This window comes from Manis javanica, chromosome 3, assembly GCF_040802235.1.
Source record: "Manis javanica isolate MJ-LG chromosome 3, MJ_LKY, whole genome shotgun sequence".
Taxonomy (NCBI): domain Eukaryota; kingdom Metazoa; phylum Chordata; class Mammalia; order Pholidota; family Manidae; genus Manis; species Manis javanica.
In genome coordinates, this window is record NC_133158.1 from 194,035,407 (window position 1) to 194,062,455 (window position 27,049).

At 40.7% G+C, this 27,049-nt stretch overlaps 1 protein-coding gene across 6 annotated transcripts in view; it reads right to left on the minus strand.

Annotated features, from left to right (window-relative positions):
- Positions 1 to 27,049, minus strand: part of TMEM131L (transmembrane 131 like) — a 157,708-nt gene that overhangs the window by 73,723 nt on the left and 56,936 nt on the right. For 5 of the 6 annotated variants that reach the window (XM_073232560.1, XM_073232562.1, XM_073232563.1 and 2 more), the window contains exons 4-7: positions 16,005 to 16,073; positions 11,625 to 11,748; positions 10,457 to 10,573; positions 9,553 to 9,663 (exon numbers count right to left, since the gene is read on the minus strand). In XM_073232560.1, the coding sequence (XP_073088661.1) occupies positions 9,553 to 9,663; positions 10,457 to 10,573; positions 11,625 to 11,748; positions 16,005 to 16,073 (421 nt within the window). Of the gene's footprint in view, positions 1 to 9,552; positions 9,664 to 10,456; positions 10,574 to 11,624; positions 11,749 to 16,004; positions 16,074 to 20,292; positions 20,412 to 27,049 lie in introns of those variants that run through there. The other variant, XM_073232564.1, reaches the window with a different exon arrangement.

The window sequence follows — 27,049 nt, forward strand, 5'->3', positions numbered from 1 at the left end:
AGTCTAGCTTATATTCTACCATTCACTTGTCAGATATACTGACTTCAGCATTGTAAGTGGTGGAAGGAACTGCTTAATACTCTACTATATTGATAAGGGCAAATTTATGAAATCCTTTTTCTACTGTTGAGACTTAAACTGCTTCTACTATTTTTTGCCATTATAAAAATGATGCGAAAAAACACATTTTATTTGCATGTATTTCTCTAGAATAATGAATTACTGAGTCAATGGACATGAAATTCTTTATGACACTCCATACACATATGGAAAATTTTTAAGGCACGCTGAACTGGCTCTGCTCTCAACCTCCACCAAGTAACTTAAACTCTAAGTCTATTCTACAAGTTCTAAAATAAGAATATTGCCACCTGTCCTGGTAGTAAATCTACTGAAGGTCAAACTGGTTGATGCAGTGAAAAGGTGAAGTCAGACGAGTCTGAGATGCCACAAGGGACAGACATGCTATTTGGGGATCTCAGCTCGCTGCCCCACCTAGCTGTTGAAAACTCCGAGCACCCTCAGTGCACTACACAGTAAATTCATGTTGAGATTTAAAAAATGACAGAGAGACAGGCCCTGTCCCAGACAGCCTAGTGGAAGAGCAGGGAAGGGAGACGGCATGGAAGGCTTTGAACCAAGGGCCATGGGCTCCAGAGCACAGATGTGCCAGGAGCCCAGAGGCTCCGGAGCTGGTGATGCCTGAACTTGACCTCCAAGGACAGAACTGGAGTGATAATGAGAGTTCAAAGGAGTAAAAGTGTCTGATGGTAAGCCTGTTTCAAAAGGGATGGCATGTTCTGGCAATGAAGAGAGGTTTATGAGGGCAGAGATGAGAGAGAGGAATGGGGGAACTCTGGGCCCCACGTGAGGAAAGGCCAGGACACCAAGGTGCTTGGACTCTGCCTGCACCCCACGGGGGACCCAGCTAAGACAGTGAGTGGGGAAATACTGAGCAGTTCTGTTGAAAACGACATCACCAGCAGTGGTGTGACACATGGCCTGGAGCGGAGGAAGCCGGGGGAAAGAGTCCAGATGCCAAGTGACAGCAGGACTGCAACAAAAGCTGCTGTTCTCACTGAGACCCACTGTACCAGTGGGTCTGACATGTATTAGATATAACACAGAATACCCAGAAATAATCTCTCCATTACACAATGATACTGTGGCAGAGAGAACCCCTCAGCTTGCACACACACACTCTCAGAAGAAGAAAAAACACTGAAGAAAACAAATACCATGTGATATCACTTATTTGTGGAGTCTAAAAATTAAAACCAAACTTACAGATAGAGAGAACAGGCTGGTGGCTGTCAGAGGCAGGGATGCAGGGTGGGTGAAATGGGTGATAGTGGTCAAAAGGTACAAATTTCTAGTTATCAAGTAGTAAATCCTGGTGATATAATGTACAGCACAGGGGAAAAACAATTCATACTCTTGCAACTTGACCTGAAGGTGTGAGAATGCCCCTTGTGTAGCCCTAGCTCCCCCTTAATAACATTATTATATACCTTTTTCAAGCAATCTCTCTAAAGCCTCCTTACAACAATGTATATTTTTGTACTTTACAATTTTACTTGATTTTCCCTTTTCATCTCTGGATGTATGAGAATAACAACTTCCATGTATTTATGCCTATTCGTATTAATTGAGCACCTACAAGGTACTGGTCAGTGAACAAAATGAAGATGTCTGCCCCACGGAGCTGCTGTTCAGTGGGACACTGGCCTGACCGGCTTTCATCCTGAGCACTTAGGTGCTGAGCAGGCACTGTTCGGCAGCATCAGCCTCCAACCATCCCGGTTCGTGGCCAGAACCCAGTGCAGCTTCTTTATGTCTTAGTTAGAGGGGAAGCAACTGCGTAAGTATTTCGGGTCCTGTATCTCACAGCACTGCACAAAGGGACGCACCTGTGTCCTGACTGTTTCGGATTTAATTTCTCATGATGGAGTTTTGTTGCGCTTGCAGCAGCAAAATATCTGGTGTCTGCTGTGATCATTCTGACAACTCAAGTTTCTTTCAAATTTTCAAACAGTAGCTTATGGCCATCTTAAAAATCCTTAGGGAGCACATCATGCACATCTGCCATTTTTGGATGCAGGCTCATAGTTATACAAAATATCCTGCTGTTTCTCCTTCTCTGATCAGCATTTCACAGCTTGGGAGAGGTGAGCAGCACCGCACATTTTGGAGTCTTCACAGTCCACACCATTTATACTTGGGCATTCTCCAGGGCAAGTCTTTTTAATGTTTAGGCCAGATAACTTTTTTTTAAAGACTCAGTGAATTATACTAAAATCCAACTCTATAAGACCCATAAGTAAGGTAGGCCTGAACATATTAAAGAAACTATACTTTTCACCCATTCACACAAAAAAGTCTAAAAATTATGTGGCCCTATCATTTGAGTGAAAATACTTCTGAATTGTTATTATCACCACAGTCTTGACTTTCTTATAATGATTCAATGGACTCACATAAAGCAAATCTATTTCTACTCTCAACTTCAAACTTTATTTCTAAACAAAATATAGGCACAGTTTTGTGCAACACAGAGAAGACTAGTGATTTTACAGCATCTTACTACGCTGATGGACAGTGACTATGAAGGGGTATGTGGGGGGGACTTGGTGAAGGGGGGAGTCTAGTAAACATAATGTTCTTCATGTAATTGTAGATTAATGATACCAAAATAAAATAAAATAAAATAAAATAAATAAATACATATATATATATATAGGCACAATTTTGTTTTATTGCACTTTACTTTATTGCACTTCACAGACACTGTTTTTTGCAAATTGAAGGTCTGTGGCAGCTCTGCACTCAGCAAATCTATCAGAACCATTTTTCTAATAGCATGCTCACTTCATATCTGTGTCACATTTGGGTAACTATCACAATAGTTCACTAACATATTCAAAGTATGACAGGTTTTTCATTATTAGTATATATGTCACAGTGATCTGTGATCAGTGATCTTTGATGTTACTATTTTAATTGTTCTGGGATGCCATAAACAGTGCCCATATAAGATGGTAAACAATTGATAAATGTATGTTCTGATTGCTCCACCATTCACCATTACCCCATCTCTCTCCCTGAGCTTCTCTATTCCCTAAGACACAATAATATTAAAATTAGGCCAATTAATAACCCTACAATGGTCTCTAAGTGTTTAAGTGAAAGGAAGAGTAAAACTGATATTTCACTTTAAATCAAAAGCTGAAAATGACTAAGCTTAGTGAGGGAGGCATGTAGAAAGCAGAGATAACCAAAAGCTAGGCCTCTTGTGCCAAACAGCCAAGTCATGAATGCAAAGGAAAAGTCATTGAAGGAAATGAGAAGTGCCACTCCAGTGAACACATGAATGGCAAGAAATCAAAAAGCCTTATTGCTGATCTGGAGAAAGTTTGAATGGTCTGGATAGAAGATCAAACCAGGCACAATATTCCCTTAAGCCAAAGCCTAATACAGAACAAAGCCCTAAATCCCTTCAATTCTATGATTTCTCTGAGAGAAGTGTGGAACCTGCAGAAGAAAAGTTTGCAGCTAACAAAGGTTGGTTCGTGAGGTTTAGGGAAAGAAGCCATCTCCATAACATAAAAGTGCAGATGACGCAGCAAGTGTAGAAGCTACAGCAAGTTATCCAGACGATTAGCTAAGATATTTAATGAATGTGGCTACCCCACACAACAGATTTTCAATATAGATGAAACAGCCTTATCTTGGAAGAAGATGCCATCAAGGACTTTCATAGCTAAAAAGAAGTCAATTCCTGGCTTTAAAGCTTCAAAGCTACTTCTAGATCTACTCTGCCAGTGCTCCTTCAATAGAACAAAGCCCGGATGACAGCACATCTGTTTACAACATGGTTTACTGAATATCTTAAACCCACTATTGAGAACTATTGCTCAGAAAAAAAGATGGCTTTTGCAATATAACTCTCATTGACAATGTACCTAGTCACCAAAGAGCTCTTGACAGAGATGGAAAATGAGATTGTTGTTTTCACGCCCACTAACAAAAATCCATTCACAGCTCATAGACCAAGGAGTAATTTCCATTCTCAAGTCTTAATTATTTAAGAAATACATTTTGTAAGGCTTTAGCTGACATAGATACTGATTCCTCTGATGGTTCTGGGCAAGGTAAATTGAAAACCTTCTGGAAAGGATTTACCATTCTAGATGCCATTAAGAAAATTCATAATTCACTGGAAGAGGTCAAAATGCCAACATCAGCAAAGATCTGGAAGAAGTTGATTCCAACCCTCATGAATGACTTTGAGGGGTTCAAGACTTCGGATACCTTGTTCATACTCTACACTAAAATGAAGTCAAAATGGGTCAATGACCTAATAAAGAGATAAACTTGAAAACTCTTGGAAGAAAACATAGAAGGTAAATCCAAATGTGGTGGAAAGAGCAAGAGAACTAGAATTAGTGGGGCCTGAAGATGTGACTGAATTGCTACAATCTCACTTTACAACTTGAATGGATGAGTTGCTCCTTATGCATGAGCAAAGAAAGTGGTTTTGAGATGGAATCTTCTCCTTGTGAAGATGCTACAAACATTGTTAAAATGACAACAAAGGATTTAGAATATTCCATAAACTTAGTCGATAAAGCAGTGGGTAGGGTTTGAGAGGACTGACTCTAATTTTGAAAGAAGTTTTACTGTGGGCAAAATGCTATCAAACAGCAGCGCATGATACAGAGAAATTGCTCATGCAAGCGTGCATCAATGTGGCAGACTTCATTGTTTAATTTTCACAAATTGCCACAGTCACCCAGCCTTCAGCAACAACACCCTGATCAGTCAGCAGCCATCAACATCAAGGCAATACCCTTCACTAGCAAAAAAATTACAACTTGCTAAAAGCTAAGATGATGATAAGCATTTTTTAGCAACAGAGTATTTTTTAATTAAGGTATGCATTTTTTTAGACATAACGCTACTGCACATTTTATAGACTACAGTATAGTGGGCACAAAACTTTTATATGTACTAGGAAACCAAAAAATTCATTTGACTCACTTTATTGCAATATTCACTTTACTGTGGTGGTCTGGAAACTGAACTAGTAATATCTGAGGTATGCCTGTAAAGTTATTTCTCTTCATGAGATTTAAGGAGATAAGTCAACACATATTAACTTCTGCCTAAACCTTCTCACTCCTAGCTTTCTACCAGATATATATACCTTCCAGCTCTAAATTGGAGAAGAGGTGACTCTGAGTACTACCATATCCTCTGTCCTTTTTTGAGGTGAGCCGACCTGAACTCAGCACCCACCCCAGATGATGGGTTTCTTGATCAAAAACATGAACCAGAAAGCTTGGATAGATAGGGTATCAAAATAAAGATATGCCTCTCTGATAAAAAAAAATTATTGGCAATCCTATAGCCATTTCAAAGACTATACAAACACATAGATGTATGTGGTTTAAATGCAGAAACTTCAAGGTTTTCTTCTGAGGAATGCCATAATTATTTCTTAAGTCTGAATTTTGAAGGTTTTTAAGTATCGTAAGCCTTGAAAAATGCTTTAAAACTCCTTTTTCTGAATCATAATAAAAATAAAAGGAATTAAAATAATTGCCTTTTAAGAGATGTTTGTTTGATATTTAGATCTTTAAATACTGGTTTCTAACAAAAGATTAGCCAAACAATTTGAGTTTTATCTAAAAACTGAAATGTATATTATCATATCACAGAAGTAGTACACTGGGTTGTGTTTGCTTACTTATCATTTATCCAAACAATCAAGAAGTGATGTTCAGTAACTATTTGTCAACTGACCAATGTGGGGAGAACTATGCCCAGCAGGGGCAGCCTTAGGAAGTTACTTAGGTACAGATCCCAGTATACCTGAGAAATGAAGGAGAGAATCTACAACTGGGACTGGAGTCAAAGCAAAGAAAGTCAAAAAGGATGCCAAAGCAAGACAATAGGTAAAGAACTGTCTTTTCAACAACTGGTACTACAACTACTGGTTGTCCACATGCAAAAGAATAAATTCGGATACCTTGTTCATACTCTACACTAAAATGAAGTCAAAATGGGTCAATGACCTAATAAAGAGATAAACTTGAAAACTCTTGGAAGAAAACATAGAAGGTAAATCCTAGTAGAGTTGGACTTTTTCATATATGACACTGAAAATGTAAGTGACAAAAAGAAAAAATAAGTAAACTGGACTTCATCAAAATTGAAAGCATTTGTGCTTCAAAGGACACGATTAAGAATATGAAAAGACAGGAGAGACCAAAAAGAAAAAAAATTGAGACAATCAACAGAATGGAAGAAAATATTTGAAAATCAAATCACATACCTGATAGAGGTCTATTGGCTAGAATATATAAAGGATCCTTAATGTCAACAATAAAAAGACAACCATATTTAAAAATGGGCAAAAGATTTCAATAGACACTTCTCCAGGGAAGATACAAATGACTAACACACACATGAAAAGGTGTTCAAAGTCATCAGTCATTAGGGAAATGTAAATCAAAACCACAATGAACTACCACTTCACACTCAATAGGATGATTATTAAAAACAAAAACACAAAATAACAAATGTTGGTCAAGTTGTAGATAAACTGGAATCCTTATATTGCTGATGAAACTGTAAAGTAATACAACCATTTTAGAAAATAGTTTAACATAAAATGTCAAAATGTTTAACATATAATTACCATGTCACTCAGCAAATTTCCACTCTATATATACAGTCAAGAGAATAGGAAACATATATCCACACAAATTTGTACATGAATATTCATAACAACACTGTTGATAACAGCCAAAAAGTAGAAACTCAAAAGTCCAGATTGATAAATGGTTAAGCAAAATCTGGTATGTCCATACAATGGCTTATTATTTAGCAATAAAAAGGAATAAAAGACTGACATGAATGAAGTTTGAAAGCATTCTGCTAAGTAAAAGAAGACAATCCCAAAAGACCACATATTTCATTTACATGAAATGTTCAGAATGTATAGAAATCTACAGAAAGAGAAATGAGAGTAGTGGTTGCCAGGAACTGGGGCCATGAACTGTTACTAAAATTTGATAGTGGTATTGGTTGCACAACTCTGTGAATATACTAAAAACCACTGAATCATACATTTTAAATGGGTGAATTTTGTAGTATGCGAATTATAACCAATAAAGCAGTTAAAAATAAATTAAAATGCAAAAAAAAAAGAAAGAAACTGAACTGTGAAACTATGAAGAGCTCGGTATCAACTAAAGCAGAAACAAAGACCAAGAAAAGCTAAGTCACCACCAAGGTGAGCCACAGAGCAGGAAGCAACAGAAACCACTCTTGTGGGGAGAGCAATAGATCTACCTGGGGGCCCGTAATTCACTCAGCCAGTATTCACTGGGCCCCTCCTACTCCAGGCTCTGGGCTGGGCACAGGGAATGCCCTGGAGAGCCAAATCAATAGGCCCTGCTTCCCTGGGGCATGACTTGCATGGAGGGAAGGAAAGAGTGGCTAAGTCATCAAAGTATGGGGCATGTGATTATTTAATGCGGATAAGTCCTCTACCGGGAAAGGAACACAGTGTACACCAGTTCAACAAAGGACCTGAACTATAATGGAGAGAGATGGCAAGATTCTATGAAGAACTCAAGCTTGAGTTGAAAAAGTTAAGATGAAATAGGCTTAGTACAGGGAAAGGTTGGGGGAGGCGAGCTGAGGAAGCTGCAGAAGCAAAGGACCTGAGGCAAGATGGGAGCTGGCTGTGTGAGCAAGCAAAGGAAGGTGGTGTGAGTGTAATGCAGAGAGCAACAGAGATGCGTGCAGACAGTGAAGACTGTGCACAGCCAGCCGTGAAAGGCCTTCCGGCCATGCTGAGGATCTGGTAAAACCCTGAGCCCTATGGGAAGGCAATGGAAGGTGTTAGGCAGGTGACTAATGTCCAACTTACATTTTTGGGAAAGGGACTAGAAAAGGCCCAGGTAGCTGCCAGCAGATCAATTAAGGGGCTCCAGTAGCCAAGGAGAGGGGTGACAATGGCCTGGATGCAAGGAAGGGCAGGGCACATCAGGGCCAGTACACAGGATCTGCTAAGTGGAGCGGATGAAACAACATGCCAGCTCTTGCTACAAGGTCTCGTGCAAGCCTCTCTGGGAGGCCCCATGGTCAGTTTCTCTCCCTTAATCCCACGTATCCTTAAATTAACCCATTAACTAAGGTAATCTGAACACCTGTCTCTGTTTCAATACTTCTATCACCACTCATAGGGCATTTGGCACTCAAAGCTCCCAATCTCAGTTACCAGAGAAACCTGGCCATTCTCAGCTGTCCTCCTTTTGCTGAAGGACAGCCCTGGGATGAGGCTAAAAATGTTCACACAACAACACCCATGCTGCCAACACGTGCAAGTGAAACTTACTCTAGCACTCTCGGCCCCCTACAGAAATACAACTCAGATCGCAGCAGTCTCCTGCTTTAAAACCTTTCCATACATCCCCACTGGTCTTGGGATTTAAGCCAAATCCAAATTTGCAAGTTAAAAGAAATATTCCTTAAAAACTTGGGAGGGGCTATTCAATTTTATAAAAATGAAACTAATATTAAAAATCCCTAAGAATTCTCTATGTGGTCACAAAGCGCCTAGACGTTACATTACGGGTAGATTCATTTTGTCTGCTTCCCTCACTGGAAGGTAAGCTCCATGGTACAGAGTTAGACCAGTGCCAGACCCACAGCAGTGGCTCCTCCGACTGCTGCGGGGAGGAAAGACCCAGGTACTGCTGTGACTGATGAAAAATTCTAAGCGCTGTTCTTCATTCATTAATCCAAAAGAAAGGGTAGGTAAGGTGGTAACATAAGTAATACCGATATATTGGTTCAAGAGTTTTTTCAATTTCAAAAGTCATCTGTAGTTACAAGAAAATACAGACAATCAAAGGGGACAAATGGCCAAACCGGGTAAAGAAATGCAAGTTACAAGAATGTTAAGGTATCAATATACACCCTCTAAAACATCAAAACTCTTTCTTTCTATTAAGCCACACTCAGGCAGAGGTGGAAGCAGGGAGAGGGGAAGATAGTAAGACATTCCTGGAGAAATATCATTACTAGTGACCACAGAGGTTCTGTCTTCCTGAAAAGCAACCTGGCAAGATTTAACAAGCTCTATAAAATGGGTCACAGTCTTTAACTACAGAATCCTGCTTTATGAAATATACCACAAGGAAACAGGGAAATAATCCAAAAGGGAAATAAAGAATTTACAAAATATGTAGATGGCCTAATGATAATAATAATAATAATAATAAGCAGGTAACATTTCAATTGGATTAAGCAAACTATGAAATATCAATACCATGGACCATTCAGCTATTAAACAGAAGTATATGGATTCCACTGACACTTCATATATATTATTTCTACATGCATTACAATTTTGTCAAAAAAGCAGAAAACAGTAAAATCATGTGCAAAAAGGGCTCTTTATGTACAAAACATACATAAATTTAGAAGGCTTCAAAGGCTGGTGTTTACTCAAAATAAATCCACTATTAAAATTACCTGTGTTTGTGAAAGCTGAATGCTCTGGACCTGTGGAAGCAGAAAATAAGCATTTGGTAGCGGCTTTGCAGACCCTTCTGTAGAGACTCTGCGAGTACCAATTCCAGATACCTGCAGGAAAAGAAAGACAATTACTCCACTGTGAGCTCTGATCTGTAGCCATCACCTTGGCCTTCCAGACTCTATTCATCCAATTACCTTATCTTTGTCTACCGAAAAAGTAACAAGAGTTGCTGAATTAAGCTCATTATAGCAACTGTTTTCAGAAATAGACAAGTTTTCTGATAGGGGACCACATGTTTAATGGAATCCAGTAAGAATTAACCACAAAAATGTCAGATCTTGGCTCTTAAATTACTTGATACCACATCCTATTAAAAATGTCACAGATACCACTTAAGATAAAGATTCCTAACTATGTTTGTGAACAACAAAATGTTCTTCACACTCCATCCCTAGACCTTGATATGAATAGTAAGCTAAGATGCAATCCATGACCTGATCACAAATACTCCTGATCCCAGGAGGGGAGGATGCTAAATCCCTGGAGGCTACCTTTACAGCTCCTTCTCCTTGGACTATTTGTGAGATGAGGGCCGGAAATTTTGAATGCCTGCTGTATTTTATACTAGGAAACTGTATGGTATATTTCTGTTTTGTTCCAATACACTTCAAAGATACCCAGTGAGAGCCACAGCTCTGCGCAGGGTACTGAAGATGGCCAACCACGTGGCCGGGAAGCAAAAGACAGGGGAAAGCTTGTGAGTGTAAGGAACATCATTAACTGTTATATTTTAGTAACATAAACAAGGTGTCAACATTTCTAAAAGTCTTTTTTAAAATACCCAAAACTCTTCATTAAGTCAACAACCAGATCATGTGACAAAAAGAAAAAGTTACTTACATGATAGGAAAGAACTCCGTATGAGGAGGTATTAATAAATAAAGAACTTTCAATGCTTCCTTCTTCAGTAGGTAAGAAAATAATTCTGAAGGAGGTTTTCCCCATTGCTGGAATTACCTGAAAGAAAGGTATCTAATTAGCCATTAGGAATTGGTCCCCTCTGAAGAACTGTCTTTCAGTTTTCCTTTTTGACAACTTTTGTTAACAGATGTTTGCATATTCTGTACCTTCGACTTATCAGTATCATGAATCCCTGAGATTTCCCAAATGGATCAACATCCAACAATCAAAGAGAATGTATCAAAGAACATACCACAGACTTGGGGCAAGAGAGTTTGCCATATCCTTTCACTTCCCATTGGAGTCACGTGACTCACATCTTTCCTCTCCCTTCCTCTTCCATATCCATGCATTCAGTGGCCTTTACATTACACAGTTCTAGCTCTACGTAAATAAAGTGAACCACTGAAGTACAAACATGCTGATACTTAAAGCCAGGGACAGTGTTTAACTGGGTAGATTATCATGAACAAAACAGTGGGCTCCCCCCTATACCATTACCTTAGTGTCTCAGTATTTTTTAAAAAGTGCATCAGGTAGACATAAGTAAGTGAACAAACAAAAGAAAGAAAGAAAATCTACCAGTTATTGGGATCCTCATTAAAAGTTAGAACACTGAAATTTAAACTGTTAGGAGACAAGGGTTTTGAGCTCTGTGTTACAGTGCAAACTTACCTTATAAAGGCCCATTCACTATGCCTGGGTCCTACATTTAGAAAGCAGTCCTATTTATCTTGGTAGGTTTGTCAGGTGAAGAAATCACAACTATAAACTCGTATTAGTTGGTAAATGCTTCAGCATTTGTAGTCATTTCAAGATAAACAAAACTGAATTTCTTTATTCATGAAAAAGACATACTGAGTATACAAATATTACTACCTAGTTGAGATTCCTTAAACCTTTTCTTCCATGTAGATTTCAACAGGCACCAAAATTATGAATATGAACAACTCAAAAATAAAATACTAAAGCAAACACACAGAAGGAAAGAGTTTGGGTAGCAGAAAAGGGGAGACAGGGAGCAGAAAGAAAAAACTTCATGCCAAAGAAAGCAAAAAAACCTGGCAGCCTGCCCCAGCATAGTTTCCAAGAGGACATCAACACTTACCCTGCAATGAACAGGAGGCACATGGAAATGTCTGGCAGCTGTAAACACTGAATTCACCACAACCTCACTCTCCCTGCTAGGGTTATAAGCATAGAGAATCTGTGCTGAAGGGTGTCCCAGGAATCTAGGAGGGGAACAGGGAGAAAAGGTACTGTGTTGTGTGGTTATAAATATAACTATCCATCCATAAATACATACATATATCCAAACATACATATACTTTAAACCCAAATCCATTCATACATCCACCCATTCATCCATCTATCCATACTACTTTAAACCAAGAAAGCTTGATGTTCATTACAAAGTTAAAAGCAACAATTACCAAATCTTAAATTATTAGTGAAACATGTAATCCACAACAGTTAAAAATCTAAAAAAGAAATCCTTTCTTTCGCAAGACTTATGCCAACCCACAGTAGCACCCCCACCGCTTTTTGTGTTCAAAGAATTCAATCCATCTAGGCTATTAGATGCTTGCAAAAAAAGCACAGTGGAAACTAGGCACTTCTCTAACTTGGGTCTCTAATTGAAATGAAAATATGTTTAGATAAGAAATAATACTCATAGAAAAACCCAATTTTCTTTGTGTTTGTTTTCTGAGTCACAAATTTTGGGCTTTGGGGGGAAATGGATTTCAACTTGCAAAGAGACTTTAGTAAACCTTAGAAAAGTTAAACGTTAATTGTTGCTAAAGACCATTTCATATGAGAAAAATGAAAACTCTACAACACTTTCTAGAAGTGGTTCTTATCCACTTAAATCATGAGTCTATTAGAAAACTGATGAAACCTTTGGCTCCTCCCTCCACAAGTATGCACACACAAAAAGTTTTATAATTTCAAAACTTGCCATGAATTTCTGAAAAAGACTGTCTGCTCTACAGCAACACCCTAACTACTGAGGAAGGTACCATGTCGATTCTTCTCTTTCTGGATGTGCTGTCCACCTACGAGGATGGCTCTCACAAAGGAAGCACAGGAGGGCAGGAGTTACCTGCAGGGAGCCCTCTAATCACTTAACTGTCACTCCTACCGATTCGCTCTGGTTAAATCACATTGTAATAGAGAGCTGGCAAAAATTTCACTGAAACTTTACTCCACTTTTAACACACCTGGTGGCAGAGACCCAAATATTCAGCTCTCACTAGAACGGACTAGAAATAAAACTACACTAGCTTCAGCAAAAACTCATCTACATTATGTTTGTATTTCTCTGATTTTATTTTGATTTCTCTGATACTAAAAATGTATGGTTCAGGAAAAATGAATTGTATGTTGTTTCTCTTACATACAATGGGATTTCCAACATACTGTATTACCAGCGTTGAATCCTTGGAATTCTTCTCCTAGCTTTTCCTAGTTCTAATCACAAGTCTTAATTGAAGTTTTTATATGTCCAATGTGTATTTTTAAAAAGTCCTTACAGCCAGTTACAAATAAAATATCACCTATGTGAAAAGGGACTGGGGAGGATGGGTGGGAAGGAAGAGAATAAGGGGGAAAAGGGGGCATTATGATTGGCACACATGATGTAGCAGGGGGGACACGGGAAGGGCAGTATATACAGAGAAGACAGGTAGTGATTCTATAGCATCTTCCTATGCAGATGAACAGTGCCTGTAATGGGGTATGTGGGGGGACTTGATAGTGGGGAGTCTTGTAGCCATAATGTTGTTCAAGTAATTGTACATTAACAATATCAAAATAAAAGATAAAAATAAAAATAAAAAAATATCACCCATGTGATTAAAAACCTGATTTTTAGAGTGTTCTTAAATAATACAACTAAAACTGTTTTATACTACCACAGCACAAAGGGTCACCTCAGAAAGCCTGACCTCAGAAGTACTGGGCTCCCACTGGCCTCTTCTCTCAATTAAATAAATAAGGACCTTCCATGGTTTTAGGTGAATCATATGAATCAGCCAGCAAAGTTATTAATACTTATCCTCAAAGCTTTATATCCCATTCATATAACTGGAAGACAAGATTTTTAGTTTCTGAGATACAAATGCCTCCCTGAGAAACACATTAGAAAATGAGACTGTAAAACCGCCATACTGCCGAGTTCAGTGGCTGCACGCACCAGATCTCACCAGCCCTAAAGCGGCATGCTGGCTATAACCTAGCTACGGCTGTGCTATTTTTATTCTTTTTTTTTTAATTCTATTTTTAAAAGTGTTACGAGGATAAGAATTTGCTTTAACTAGTGACAACTGGAAGACACTCTTAATTTAATGGTACAAAAAAATCATTAAAATCTCTTATGAATGATTAATCTCAGGACCAGCACAATATTAACCCTTACAATAAACCCTAAGAAGTAAGCAGAGGGCATCTCTGTACACATGATGCTGACTCTACATCCTAGAAGGAAACCAAAGCTATGAAAAGGGATGGGGTTTATCCAAGGTCAACGTCAAAAATAAACAGCAAAAACTGAACAAGGGCAATGAAGAATCAGGAGAACTCTCTGGTTTAAGTTTTAATTGAATACCCATAAATTATGCCATTTGTCAGAAGTACAGTAAAACAACTAATTTTTAAAGTGCCCTATTCAAACTACAGTTTGTTCTTGTTGAGATTTTTTTAAATTTCAGCAAAAACAGTTTATTACCATAATCATATCCTAGATCTCAGTAATAAGAAACAAAGTATGGTGTATGCTGGCTTAGAAATCAGATTTATTCTGTCATTTCTAGTGAAATGACCTTGGGCAAACTGCATTACTCTTCAGCAACAAATATATGAGCATTTATAGTACATGCTCAAATAGAGAGATATTGGAAAATGATACACACATTCAGATGACACCTGTCCTTCCAGGATTGATATAGAACTCAATGACAAGAGACATGGTTGTGCTTTGACAGTACTAAAAGTACTACATAAACATCACTGAATCATCCAAAGGTGATTCAAGACTAAGAATCAGTAACTTTTTCAAGTCAAAAACCTTAAACATTTTTATTTTTTAAATTTGCTTTCAGCTCTCTGGACCAGCAAATGATGTAAACAGCTAATGTAGCTAACATATACATACATACATGTACACTGATTATAGGATTTTTATGTTACTGAAGAATAAATACAGACAGCCAGCATCCAATGAGCTGGAATTGTTATCTTAATCTAACTGTGCTTACTACTATCCACCTTACTACATCTACCAAACTATAATATACACTCTTTAATGTAGGTCCTGCATTAAAATTTCTTATGATAATGACTTCTCACAAAAGCCAAGTGCACCTTCAGAATTTACAATCAGGGAGGTTTTCTCATAAATTCAGCTTCTAATAAAATGTCCTTACCTAAGAGTAAAAATACAAAAATTCAAAAACAAAAACAGCAGACACCTAGTATCTTGTCAAGTCAGCAAGCTTCCTTCACACTTCGTCTCTTCTTCCTTTTACAGAATCTCCTTTAAAACCTCAAAAAGGTATTTTTAAATTTAAAATTCCTTCTCCTTCAATGCAGCTCTAATCTTTTGAGGACCAGAGGGAAATGGAAAGGAAATGCAGATGAATAGTAGGGCACACCAGGAGACCACCACTAACTCATGCCAGATGCTCTTCTATCACCACGGTTATTGCATTCGCATATTTTTCTTGTAACTCAAAAAAGCTCTCCACAAAACTGAAGTGATGTTCCAGGCTGCTTAAAACAAGCACAGCTTTTACATTTAAAACACACTTTCACTTCTACCCTTAAAACTCTACTAATCTGAAATTATCTCTACCCAGTGCTGCAATATTTGGCATCCAACGAGTTTAAGACTTTAACTTTCAAACTTCATCACAGCCAAGTTCTGCTTCTGCATAGCTTCACCCTTCTCTTCCTTAATTTCTCCCAGGTCCCAGATTAGACCCTCAAACAATACTTGTATCACAACTGCCTTCATCTTCTATTCTTAACACGATATACTGTAAATAATTACAGTTTATATGCTGTCTTCCCCACTTGTTTCCAAAGCCTTAATCATAATAACTAACATTTGTACAGTGAAATTTTGAGTCCCAAAGGAGGGCAAACAGTAAAAAAGAGTTATGAAATGAATTCAGGAACCATCAGTATTTAGAGCTTTTCATTTATAGAAGAAGCTAATTTGTTTCAGAAAAATAAGGACCTAACATTTGACTTCTTACTAAATGTCAATCACTATAAAATGTTACAAGGTATACTTATTAAAAACTAAAGAAATGGCTGAAACAACTCTCCTTTTCACAAAAATATTCCTTTTAGCAAGTCCTAGGATCAATATCCCTTATATTATTAATATACTTAAAATTTTATTGACATCATACACATATATATATAAGACATCCTGAAAGCAAATAAAATACATCATTAGAAACCATAAAGAAAAGTTACTCACTGAATTCCAAAATCTAGAACTGATGGCTGGAAATGTAAGCCCTTTCCACTGAATAGTTTGTCTGAGAAGCTGAAAAAGAAAAGACAAGACAGATTAATTTTTGTTGTGGATTTAAAATCTGAACACTGAACTAAGAGGATGTACTGAGGCCAGTGACTCTCAATGCATGAGATAAAATTTCACTCTGTTATAAATGAGTCTGAACTAGGTTTTAAATGTTAATATTGATGAGAAGTCTAATATAATTCTACAGCTATTAACAATTTGATACTTAGATTATGGTAACTTTGTATTCAAAACACAGACAAAATGGCGATGGATTTAATTTTTAATGGGCTTGATTTCTGGATGAATTCAAATAACATGACTGTTTTCATAAATAAGGTGGGTGGAAGAGGGGGCAGAGAAGGAGGGAGCTTTGGCCTCTAACAGGGAAAGGATGTGAAGCATAGCCAGAAGGCTCACCCATCACCAAGTCTGTATTTTGAAGAAAAATGATCACATAAAATTTCACATGACAGGTCACAATTTCAACAGTTGTTAGTCATTATTATGATTTCATTTTCCTTCAGAATCAAAAGCCACAAATTAACATACCAAAAAAGATATTAAGGATACACATAAAAGAAGAAACATAAGCTATGGCATAATATATAGACAAATTTATTTAAAGATAAAATACAAAAACATATGGATTCTATATACATATATTTCATATATGTATATAGAATACAATGCTGTCACATGACATTTTAAAAGCCATATCATCCAAAAACATGTAACTGGAGAAGCTCCTAAATGCAACACGTATAAACTGTTTTCAAAGGCCAAAGCAAGCTTTCCCAAATACAATTTTCTTTTCCCACCAAGCGGCCTTCCACCAAGCATGGTTCATAGTCTGATCCAGGAATGGACATTTGAGTTTCAAATGTGCTGGCCAACAGAAGCTTTGTGACCTTCAGTAAGTCCCTCTCCCATTTTTCTTGAAGGTGCAAACAATACAGAGACCAGACAACCCCTTCCAAAACCCTCTCATAGGAAGAATCCTGGCTGCAATCTTTCTTCCTCCCTCTACTTTTCTGCCTCTATGTAAGCCCCTCTTCTTCCATTCTTTCTCCCAAGAATCTTTTCTCTGTTTTCTTCTACTTGTATCTCCTTTCTTTTATCTCCATCTCAGCTTTCCATTCATATGAGGGCACAGTGCAGTCTCCATCTGCCTAACTCCTGCCAACCCCTCCACCATGCTGAGCTTGGGCAGGAAAGAGGCATGCATGCTGCCTACTGGGTTCCCTCAAACCCTAAAAGGCCAGGACTAACTCTGTGACTTGCCTGCAAGAAAGCCCACTACCACACCAGCAGCCTCCAGCAATGTTTTGAAGAGCCACAGGAAGTGACAGACACAAAGAGGTGCCAACAGCAGATACACCACAACCACCCCACTCCAGACAGAGCTGGCCAGGACTCAGCATTCCAGGAGAAGAAGAAAACAGACAACTTTCCACGCCAAAAATTATCTTAGAAAAGTCAGGCTACTGTGCAAGTAATACATAAAATAATTAATGACAGTCATCTTTCTGTCTTGTGTACTGAAAGAAGTAGATTTAGCACCAGATTTCACACACAATTTCTGAATGAAGAGATTTGGAGAATTTAAGTAATTCACACAACATCACATAGCTACTAAGAGGCAGAGCCAAAATTCCAATGTAAATCTGTCCAGGTCAGAAACACGAAGCTGGTATGGAGTTTAGGCCGATCCAAGTTTGCACGACCCACCAAAGGCACCAAGGCAATTCAGCCTGCTGGGTGAGGACTGGGACTCCAGAGATCAGACCAGCCTGGATTCCAGACCCAAGGCCATCTCTTTTTAGTCCTGAGTAGGTCAGTCACTTAACTTTTCAAAAGTCCCAGCCTTATGATCTAATAAAATGAAGATGACAAAAAATCTACCTAATAGTTATCATGAGGTTGAAATGAGGTAATAATGCCTTTGCCTCATGCCTGGCACAGTTAAGCGCAAAGAACATTAGATCGTGTTACTGAGAGGGTGACTCTCATCTAACAAGAAAAGCAATGAGAACAGATGGAAGAGCCAACTGAGTCTGGAGTCAGAGCCGACCTCTGGATTCAAGAGTCCCAAATGGGGTAGTGGTAATTATCTCTGAATAGAACAAATGAAACATAAACCTGGGCCATCTCGTATCATAACAGGTCTTTAAATCCTACAATCAGGAAGTTTCACAAACCCAACAAAAACCAGACATTTAAGGTCCAATCTAAGCTAACTAGAAATGGCCAGCACTACTCTAAATTCAAAGGAAACTGTATTTCAACCTCACAATGGAGAAATAAAACTGTCAGTATTTTCCTAAAAGTCATAGAACGGAGTCATCCTTCTCATTCATCAGATTGAGCTCAGCTTGACTTTACAATTTAGAAACTAGATCAAGTTACAAGATTTAATATCACTTTATGATTTAAACCCATTTCAGACATAAGCATTGACCTGGAAGGAAAACACACACACACTTAGGCCCTCAAGTATTTGTTTAAAAGACTGAAAAGGGGAAAAAAGCAGCAAACCACCAAAGTTTAGTCAACCTCAGATTATCAACAATTCCTCAAGTAGTGCCACTAAGAAATTACATTGTGTCTGAAGATGCCAAAGATTTCCTTTGTAAATTGGCAACTTCAACTAAGTAACTTAAAGCATCAAGAGGTACAGCCATAAAATTTCCTACCTTTCCCCCTTTCTCTCAAAAGTCAGATTAACCTCCTCACATTTGAATCCTAAATAATATGATTATTATTAATGTCAAAGTCCACCTAGCCTCTTTCATTCTTATAAGTCCCCACATCTGGCATAAAATAAACATGCATTTTATAAAATAAATTAGACATTTATGCCACATATTTCTAATGTTCACCCTTTTCCCATCTGCAAAATAATTTATAAGGAAAAGTCCTTTATTAAAAGAGAAAAATAAAACAGGGGCTATTTTGCTTGTATGACAAGGAGATAGGCATAGGCACAGGAAATAAAAGTGACAGTAATCTTCTGTGAGTGGGCTTTATTCATATGGACCGTGTTGCACACACCCTCTCAGTCCTGTTCTAAAGACACCCTGCTTCTGCAAATAGCTGAACTTGCCCTCAGCTGTAGGACACGTGGAAGGAATTCTACACGTTACTTTGAAAGAGTATCTTTGCCTCAGATTACCTAACACTTTTTCTTTTATGTTTTTTTTTTAACTTTGGACACTTTTAAACAGTTTGAAAAAAAGAAAAGAAATTTCACTGGAAATAAGAAGCCTTGGATCAGGTCCCAGTTCTCAATTCCTATGTGACACAAGGCTTCAGTTTCCTCTTGGGCAAATTGAGGGGGCTGGGAGGGATGACTCCAAAATCCTTAGAAAAGCATTCAGATGCCCAGACGCCTATTCCTAGGAAAATTAAATCTGCTGATATCCAACACACCCTTTAAAAACATTCAGACTAGGAACTTAGATACGGAAATGAATTAACTATAACCAACCATTCTGGCCACTCACAAATGGTATCTGACCAAAATACATCTCTCCAAACGCAATGCGCCGCCTCTCCAGAACAGGCAGCAGGGCCCAGGGACTCAGAGCCAGCCTCACAGCTTCCGGCCATTCAGTAGGACCTCACTGCACGGAGGCAGGCGGCCCGCTCAAGCAGTCTCCTCTCAAGGGTATAGTCCAGGAAGCTGGGTGAGGCTCAGATGCCAACAAGCAAAACTCAAGAGACAGAAGAGGAGAAACCTACCTGCAGAAGGAGGGAACACCTCACAGGGCCCTGGCGACCAGCTGCCCTGAACGGAAACTGAATGGAGGCTGCTCTCAGCAAAGCTACTGGAAGGAGGGAAGACGCAAAGGCCTACGCAAAGCACAGGCCACGTTTGGACACCACCCTCTGAGCAAGGAAAATGCATTAGACAGGGAACCTGTTGACTGACTGGTAGAGTGCAGAGCATAAAGCAAAGGAGACGAATGGGAGCAGTGAGGAAAGGAGACCGCAGGCAGGGGGCTGCCCTCAATCAGCACTGCAGCTAACAAAGAAGGCTTCCCCACGCGGTGGGAACTCCGAACACTGGAACAGTCGGATGCTGGTCATGGCCTCCATGAGCCACAAGTCTGTGACCACCCTTAACTCCTAAAGGTAAACCTGAAGGTTTAGTACGTTTCTGGACAATGCTGCACTGTTTCTGAACAGGGCCTGCACAGGCTGTTGTAGTCTTTTCCAAACAGGGGAAAAATAACTTCACCTTCAAACATTTTTGAGAAACTCCCCCTACAGGGAGGGTGGAGCTGTTGGTGTCCATATTCCTAAAGGTGCTGGTTTTCATCTGTCGCTGGAAGCCCCAGTATCTATGGCTAGGTGCCTTTTATAGCAAACTCTTTCAATACCTGGAGAGACAAGCATATGTTTAAAGAAAGTTTTTTTTAAGGATGTGACAAAGCCTTTAACCACTGGTTGCGGGCAAGAAGGTTGCATGAACAATAGGAAAGGCTGCCCACCAACTTCACAAGCCACCTCTACCTCACAAAGGTAACAAAGTAGACAGCACCAAAACAACGCTAATGCCTACACTCTGAGGTCATCAAGGAGAGACATGTCAGTGGAAGGACCTGAAGATTCCACCAATGGAGGATTGGAGCGCTGCTAACCCCCTTGGGCCCTGAGCAGGAAACAGGTATTTCTAGGACTCAGCTGCTGTTTCCAGGGACCTGGAGGAATTTAGTACTTTTGGGTTATGCAATGAAACTGGAAGGGATCTCTGCACAGACATAGGAAGCCCCCGCCTGGGGGGGCCCTTACTGACACTCACCCACAGTTAGGCCAGCCCCTCCAGGGCAAAGCCTGCAGGCACCCACCAACAGGGAGAACTAATGCTGCTCTGAGCACTCCTGTGACATAACGGTCCCCAGCTTTAGGGCCTTCGGTAAGCTGCATGACTCCTGAAATGAGCTCTATAACTAAATGACTCAAAAAATGCTACATCATACTCTTAGTGCTACAAGCTGTTTTATGCTTTTACTTTTAATTAAAAAATAATTCTTCCCAGAAGTATGATTGGAAAAAATATGAAATACACAGGCATGTCTACTTAAGTTAGAACTGCCACTCTTTCCAGAAAACAACCTGCACAGAACCACTTACCAATGGAGGCAGACCAGTAATTTTCCCTATAAAATTCCCAAAGAGGAGAGGAAAAGCCATTAGGTAGGGCATGATTTTCCTAGTTTCTTCTATGACAGAAAGCCTCAGGTTGCAAGGTCAAAGCAGAGGAAAGTCCTTGGAGCAATACCAATAGCGGCCTGTCAGGGGCGCTCCCACTGCTAGCGGGATATCCAAAGCAGCCTGGCATGCTGACGGTCAGGCCTCCCTGAGGCCAGGACTAAAGTCCTCTACACCAATCTGTCCCTCAAGTTGCAGACAACCTTCTCCTCATTCCTACCACCCAAGGATGAGATGTTCCCTCTCTCAGAGACCAACTCTACAGCCCCTTTCTTGAGGAAACCCGGGCCAATTCCAGGGCTTCACGGGCTCCCTCCATGCTCTGTCTCCTCCACTTAACCACATTAAAGACCTATGCCCCTCTCCCCTAAGAACCTCTGACGTGCCCTACCTGCTTCAAAACCGTCTTGCCAACAGATCCAAGCTGCTGGCGAAAGTAACAATGACAGCAAGTCCACTTACTGAGCGCTTACAGGCTTCCAGAAGCTGGGCCCAGCTCTTTATTTTCCCATGTAATCCTAAGAACCTTGTGTGGATACTATTACTATCCTATTTCCACACACAAGGAAACAAACTTTGAGGGTTCAAACAACTTCCCAAAGCCCGCTCAGCCACTGGGGTGTTGAATGGGGACTGAATGCACATTCGGAGCCCCTCGGCTACACTGCCTGCAACCCCAGTTGTCTCTGCGTCCTGCCCCCTCACTCTACAAAAAGGGCCCTTGCTGAGGTCACCAGTGGTTACACACTGTGACATCAAGTCCTGAGCTTACCGAACCTCTCCAAAGGCCCCTCTCTCTTGGAGTGCCCTCCCTTGGTTTCTAGGCAATCTCGCCCAGTCTTCCTCCTCCCCCAGTGGTGTCTCCTCCCCATCTTCCTGTCCAGCTCCTCTACCTCTGCTCATCTCTCGCATGTTACTGTTCCCTCGGCTCATTCCCTGTTCTCACTCTTTCTAGCCATCACACCACCCCAGGTGTTTCACCCACACTAACAGGGTGATGCCACCTACAAAGACGATTGTCATTTTTTCAGCTCTCCAGCATCTAAGCTTCCTTCCTACATCCACAGCTTCCCCTCTGTCACCCCTTCTGGATTCTGAAAATGCCAGGCACTAGTTTTTCTAACCGTGCTTGCAGCTAAAGTGCTGGCATATGACCTAGACTTTGCTGCATCTGCCTGGGGGAGAAGGCGGGGTATCGAGAGCTGATGCCATGAGGAAGGCAGGCAGGAGGTAGCACACCAGCAGGGCAGCAGTGTCCCCAGCAGTTATTTCCAAGACAATTTCGCTGTGGTACTATCGGCTAAATCCCCTTTTTGCTTATTTGTTTTCTGAGCCTGGTTCTTAAGTCTTCCTAGAGATTCTGTAAGCTGCCCAACATCTTTTCAATAAATTCCTTTTCTGCTTAAATCAGCCAGAGTTGGTTTCTGTGGTTTGACTGATTCATTTCCCAAGCCTGAGTTTCTGTGGCCTAGCCCCCTCTGCTAAGCTCCTGACTCACATTTCCAAATGTACCAGACACCACCCTGCAGATGGCCCAAGGGCACATCCAAATAGAAGCCAAAGTGGAGACAGCAACTTGCTTAGACTCCCCATCAGTTTGCAGCACGGTATCCCCATCTTGGTGAGTGACACCCCACCTGCCCAGACAGAAGCTTTGACACCCTGACTCCTGGGCTATTCTTAACTCCACACAATGCAGGCTGAGGTCTCTGCTGGGATCTGACATGCTCACACCACTCAAATCTGTCCCCTCCTTGTAGTCGCACTACTGGAACCTTATATCCAAAAGACATTACATTTGCATTTCAGAGACTTTTAAAATATATTATTACATTTGCACATTTAATCATACCCCACTCCACATGCTATAAAGAACTCCTTTAGCTAAGTGGTTAAATAATTTTGCAAAAATCTATAAAAGGAAAGACCAGTAATTAAACATATGTTTACTAACTCCATTTCCAACTTCCTCCTTACTGAAACATATGGCTTCTCATCTATGATTTAAAGACTTAACATTTTTTCCTAGACTCCTATATGTTAAAATAATATAACTTTTAAATCTGCACATGCAAAATAGATTTTGCATTATCTTTTAGCTCTAAGACAACAAGTTAACACTGAGAAAGTAATTCAATAGTAGACATCTCCAGCAGCAACAGAGTTGGTCAGATGCCACACATTGGAGAGAAGAAGCCAGGGCAGAAATTCACAGAGACAGTATGGGACTAGGGAGATGGGATGGAGGACTTTCCTCCTTGGTCACAGGTAGACAATGCAACTTCCTGTAATACAGTGGCTGTTTTCAGAAAACCAACTCTGACTTCCCAAAGTGTCCATATAACTGCAGACAGTAATTCTCTGAACACGTGCTGGCTATTTTTAAAGCCCACCTATAGCCCTTGAGGTCGCTCGGTGGCTAAGCTCACTCATACTGTAAAAGCCGCAAAGCCAGACCCACCAAGGTGAATCGCTGAGTCTACCTGCGTTAAGACAGTACCACAGCCCAGACACTCTGCCCCAGAACCCAAAGGTGAGTAAGAGACCCCCAAACTTTCATGGGCTTACAGTCTCGCATGGTACAAAGTGGAGCACAGTCCTTAAGAAGAAAAACTAGTGTGGGCAGGTTAGGAAGAGGTGGCATTTGAGCAGGGCCTACAAGGTTAGACACACTGTTTGCAGGTGAAAACCAAGGAAGGAGCTGCAGACAAGGGGGAACCACGAATGAAGGCATACAGGCTGCAGGAAGGTCCGTGAGGTTAAAAACTTAAGTACATGAGATGATTTCTTAGCGCTTCTTGGTAGGATGAAAGAATCATCCTGTTTATAATTTCACGTTCCAGAACAATATTGTGATTCAAACACAATGAACTGGTTGACTTTGCTTTAAATCCCAATGTGTGCAAATACATCAAAGCAATCTTTAGGCAATTACAAAGAATGTCAGCAGCACTGTTGGAAAATACAATAAAAAATGTCTAAGCTTTGCAACTGTTCCCTTGAAGGGCCAGCCTCACGGCCTTCTTGGCCCCAGTGAGTGCAGGAGCCTGCAACTTCACATCCTGAGAAGAGCACAGCAGTTGGTAGTCTTGGACAGTATCAAGTTGCATGGGTGGGCCGCTCCTGTTTCTCAGAATACCTGGACAACGTGTTCACCAAGCTCAAGTATCCTTTTAAAAGAAAGAAAAAGGAAAACCTAGCCTCTGTAATTTTTGTGATGGAAGGTAGAAGCAGCCCTTTCGACTGTGAAGCTGCCTACTGAACATGCTAGCACATACCCACACTTGCCCTCAGAGTGTAACTTCCTACTGCCAAGCTCATCGATATGCTATAATCCCACTGTCAGAATGGTTTAAAAGCTGATTTTTCTTATGCAAAACCCAAGGAATACTGACATGGAGAAACCATTCTAGAACATACCCAGAAAACAAGTACTCCTTAACACAAGTCAGAATGGCTGGGTTTTTTTTCCCTCTGGAATGTTGGGGTAGGGGATGTGTTGTCAAAGCAATTTTCCCTTGAGAAATAATGGGAAAGCTCTCACGGTCTCTTTACCAGGGTTCTGTAACAAGGACTGTTCTTTAGCCCTTAATATCTGTATCTCCTTCTGTGTAATTTTTAGCTCTTCACATTTCCCAGGTTCCCCTGCAACTGGGCATGGCCACGGGACCAAGTTCCAGCAAACAGAATGTAAGCTGAAGTATCCCATGGCAGCTTCCAAGAACCTTCGTGCCCTCTCCTTTCTCCTCTCCTCTCACCCGCTGCCTCTAACACAGATGGCTCCACCTTGCACCCTGGGTACCAGGTCCAGGACCAGGGAAGGCAACAGGGTGATCTGGAGGGAGCGGGGCTCCCTGAAAACTCCCTCAAGCCAGAGGCTGTGTATCTTCTAGAATCCTACAGGAGAAAGAAAACTCCATCTTATTTAAAAGCACTGGTATTCTGTAACTCTGTTGCCTCAAAACTTGATTCTAATTGAAACAGATTTCCACCTTTTGCTAACACCAGAAACTGCCAGTGGCCGCAGCTCAACAGAACTAACACTACACAGCCGCCTCTCCTTCTAGCCATTGCTTGCTGGGGAAGGCAGGTTCTAGCAACATCAGCCTTTCATTTGGTGCAGAACCAGGAAATCAGAAAGCTAAATGGCTACAGCAATAAAAGCAGCCCAAACCTGATGGCAAAACAAAGAAAATCTTAAGAAATGATGGCTCCTGAAGGGTCCCCACCAGTAAGATGGCAAACTTCCGGCTTCTCTTCGGGGGTCCTCAGTTCCCGCCAGCGCCACCTGAAGCCCAATCACCTCTCGCCCCCCTCCCAATCCCAGCACCTAGCCAACAGCCAACAGCCCCGTAGAAGGGACACCTCAATCAATTCATGCCCCTTCCTATATAACCCAGCACCTTTCCCTAATAAAGTGGAACTCTCCGGTGAATTGCTGCTATGTGTCGCTCCTTTCCATTCAGCTCCTGGTGCCTTTCACTGGGAAAAGCCACTGACTGTGGTAGTGGCCCATGGTGGCTTTGGTCACATGCTGGTGGACACCGAGAAGTATCTGTATATAAACTGCCAGTAGGACCGGCACCCAGAAACCACCTTCTAGGTGAGAACCTATCATTCTGCCTCATAACCACATGTGCAGGGACAAGTTCTACACAGACACCTGCAAGGACCTCTATGACACACTGCAAAGAACCCAGGATGAAGGGGTGTCTCAACTGATGGAGCCACACCAGCAGTAACGGAGGTGCTGGAGGAAACACACGCATAACGTCCCGCGTGGTCTTCTGAGAATCAAGTGCTAGGTGGGGCCTTGGCCCAAGGAGCACCACACCATTTGCACCACAACAAAGGCACTGAGTAAAAATTATTCTACTTTTCGAAGACTGATTGAAACACACTCAATTACTGGCATACACTCCCTCCTTCCCTAGCACGGATGGCAAGAAACCTTCAGTGGAAAACAGCCACCTTCTGGCTCTACACAAAGTCCTTCCACATTGTGACAAAATGCAATAGAGCTCTTGCAAAATAAGAAGAGGAAAAGCAGGAGCACATAGTATTCTGTCTCCTAGTCAGTCTTGGGAGAAAGGATCCAAAGAATAAGAAGGTATAGCAGTGAAGAGAAGTTTGCTGAATTCCCAGGGCCCACAGCTTCACTGGGTTCCGATCAGAGACCACCAACCCCCAAGGATAGACTTAACTAGAAAGGTGAGTACAAGAGATCATGTTTGGGTGACCGGAATTTCAGTTTCTGCTGAAATAAAGGCAACACCTGAGGTCCACTGTGAAGATCAAATGGAATTTTTAGGTAGACATGTGCAAATAAGTGCCCAGCAGAGCTTTTGCTCAGGGAGGGGAGGCAGAAAAATCAGATCTTAGATCAGCAGAAAAGCAAAATAATGAAGTTCATTTTCTGATTTGAATGGACTCTCCAGAAGTAAATCAGGACAAGGCTAAATGGCATCTGTTTTCAGAATTTAACGTATGGGGAGGTGGGCAAAAAGCCTCCAATTTAAATCAAGCGAGCTGACAGTCGGGCCGCACTCACACGACCAGCAGAAGAAGTAGCAGGAGCCTCCCTTTCAATTCAGCCCTGGAATTTAATTGTTCTTAACTACATAGACATCACTCATATGCAAATAGTGCATCAAGGGTTTTCCTTTTAAATTGTAATTTCTCTTTCAAACCCTTGAGGCACTGAAGTGTAATTGCATAAGATGTCACTGAAGAAAGAAAGGACTCTCGGTCACTCCGTCCAGGAGAGTGGCCCCTCTCGGCAG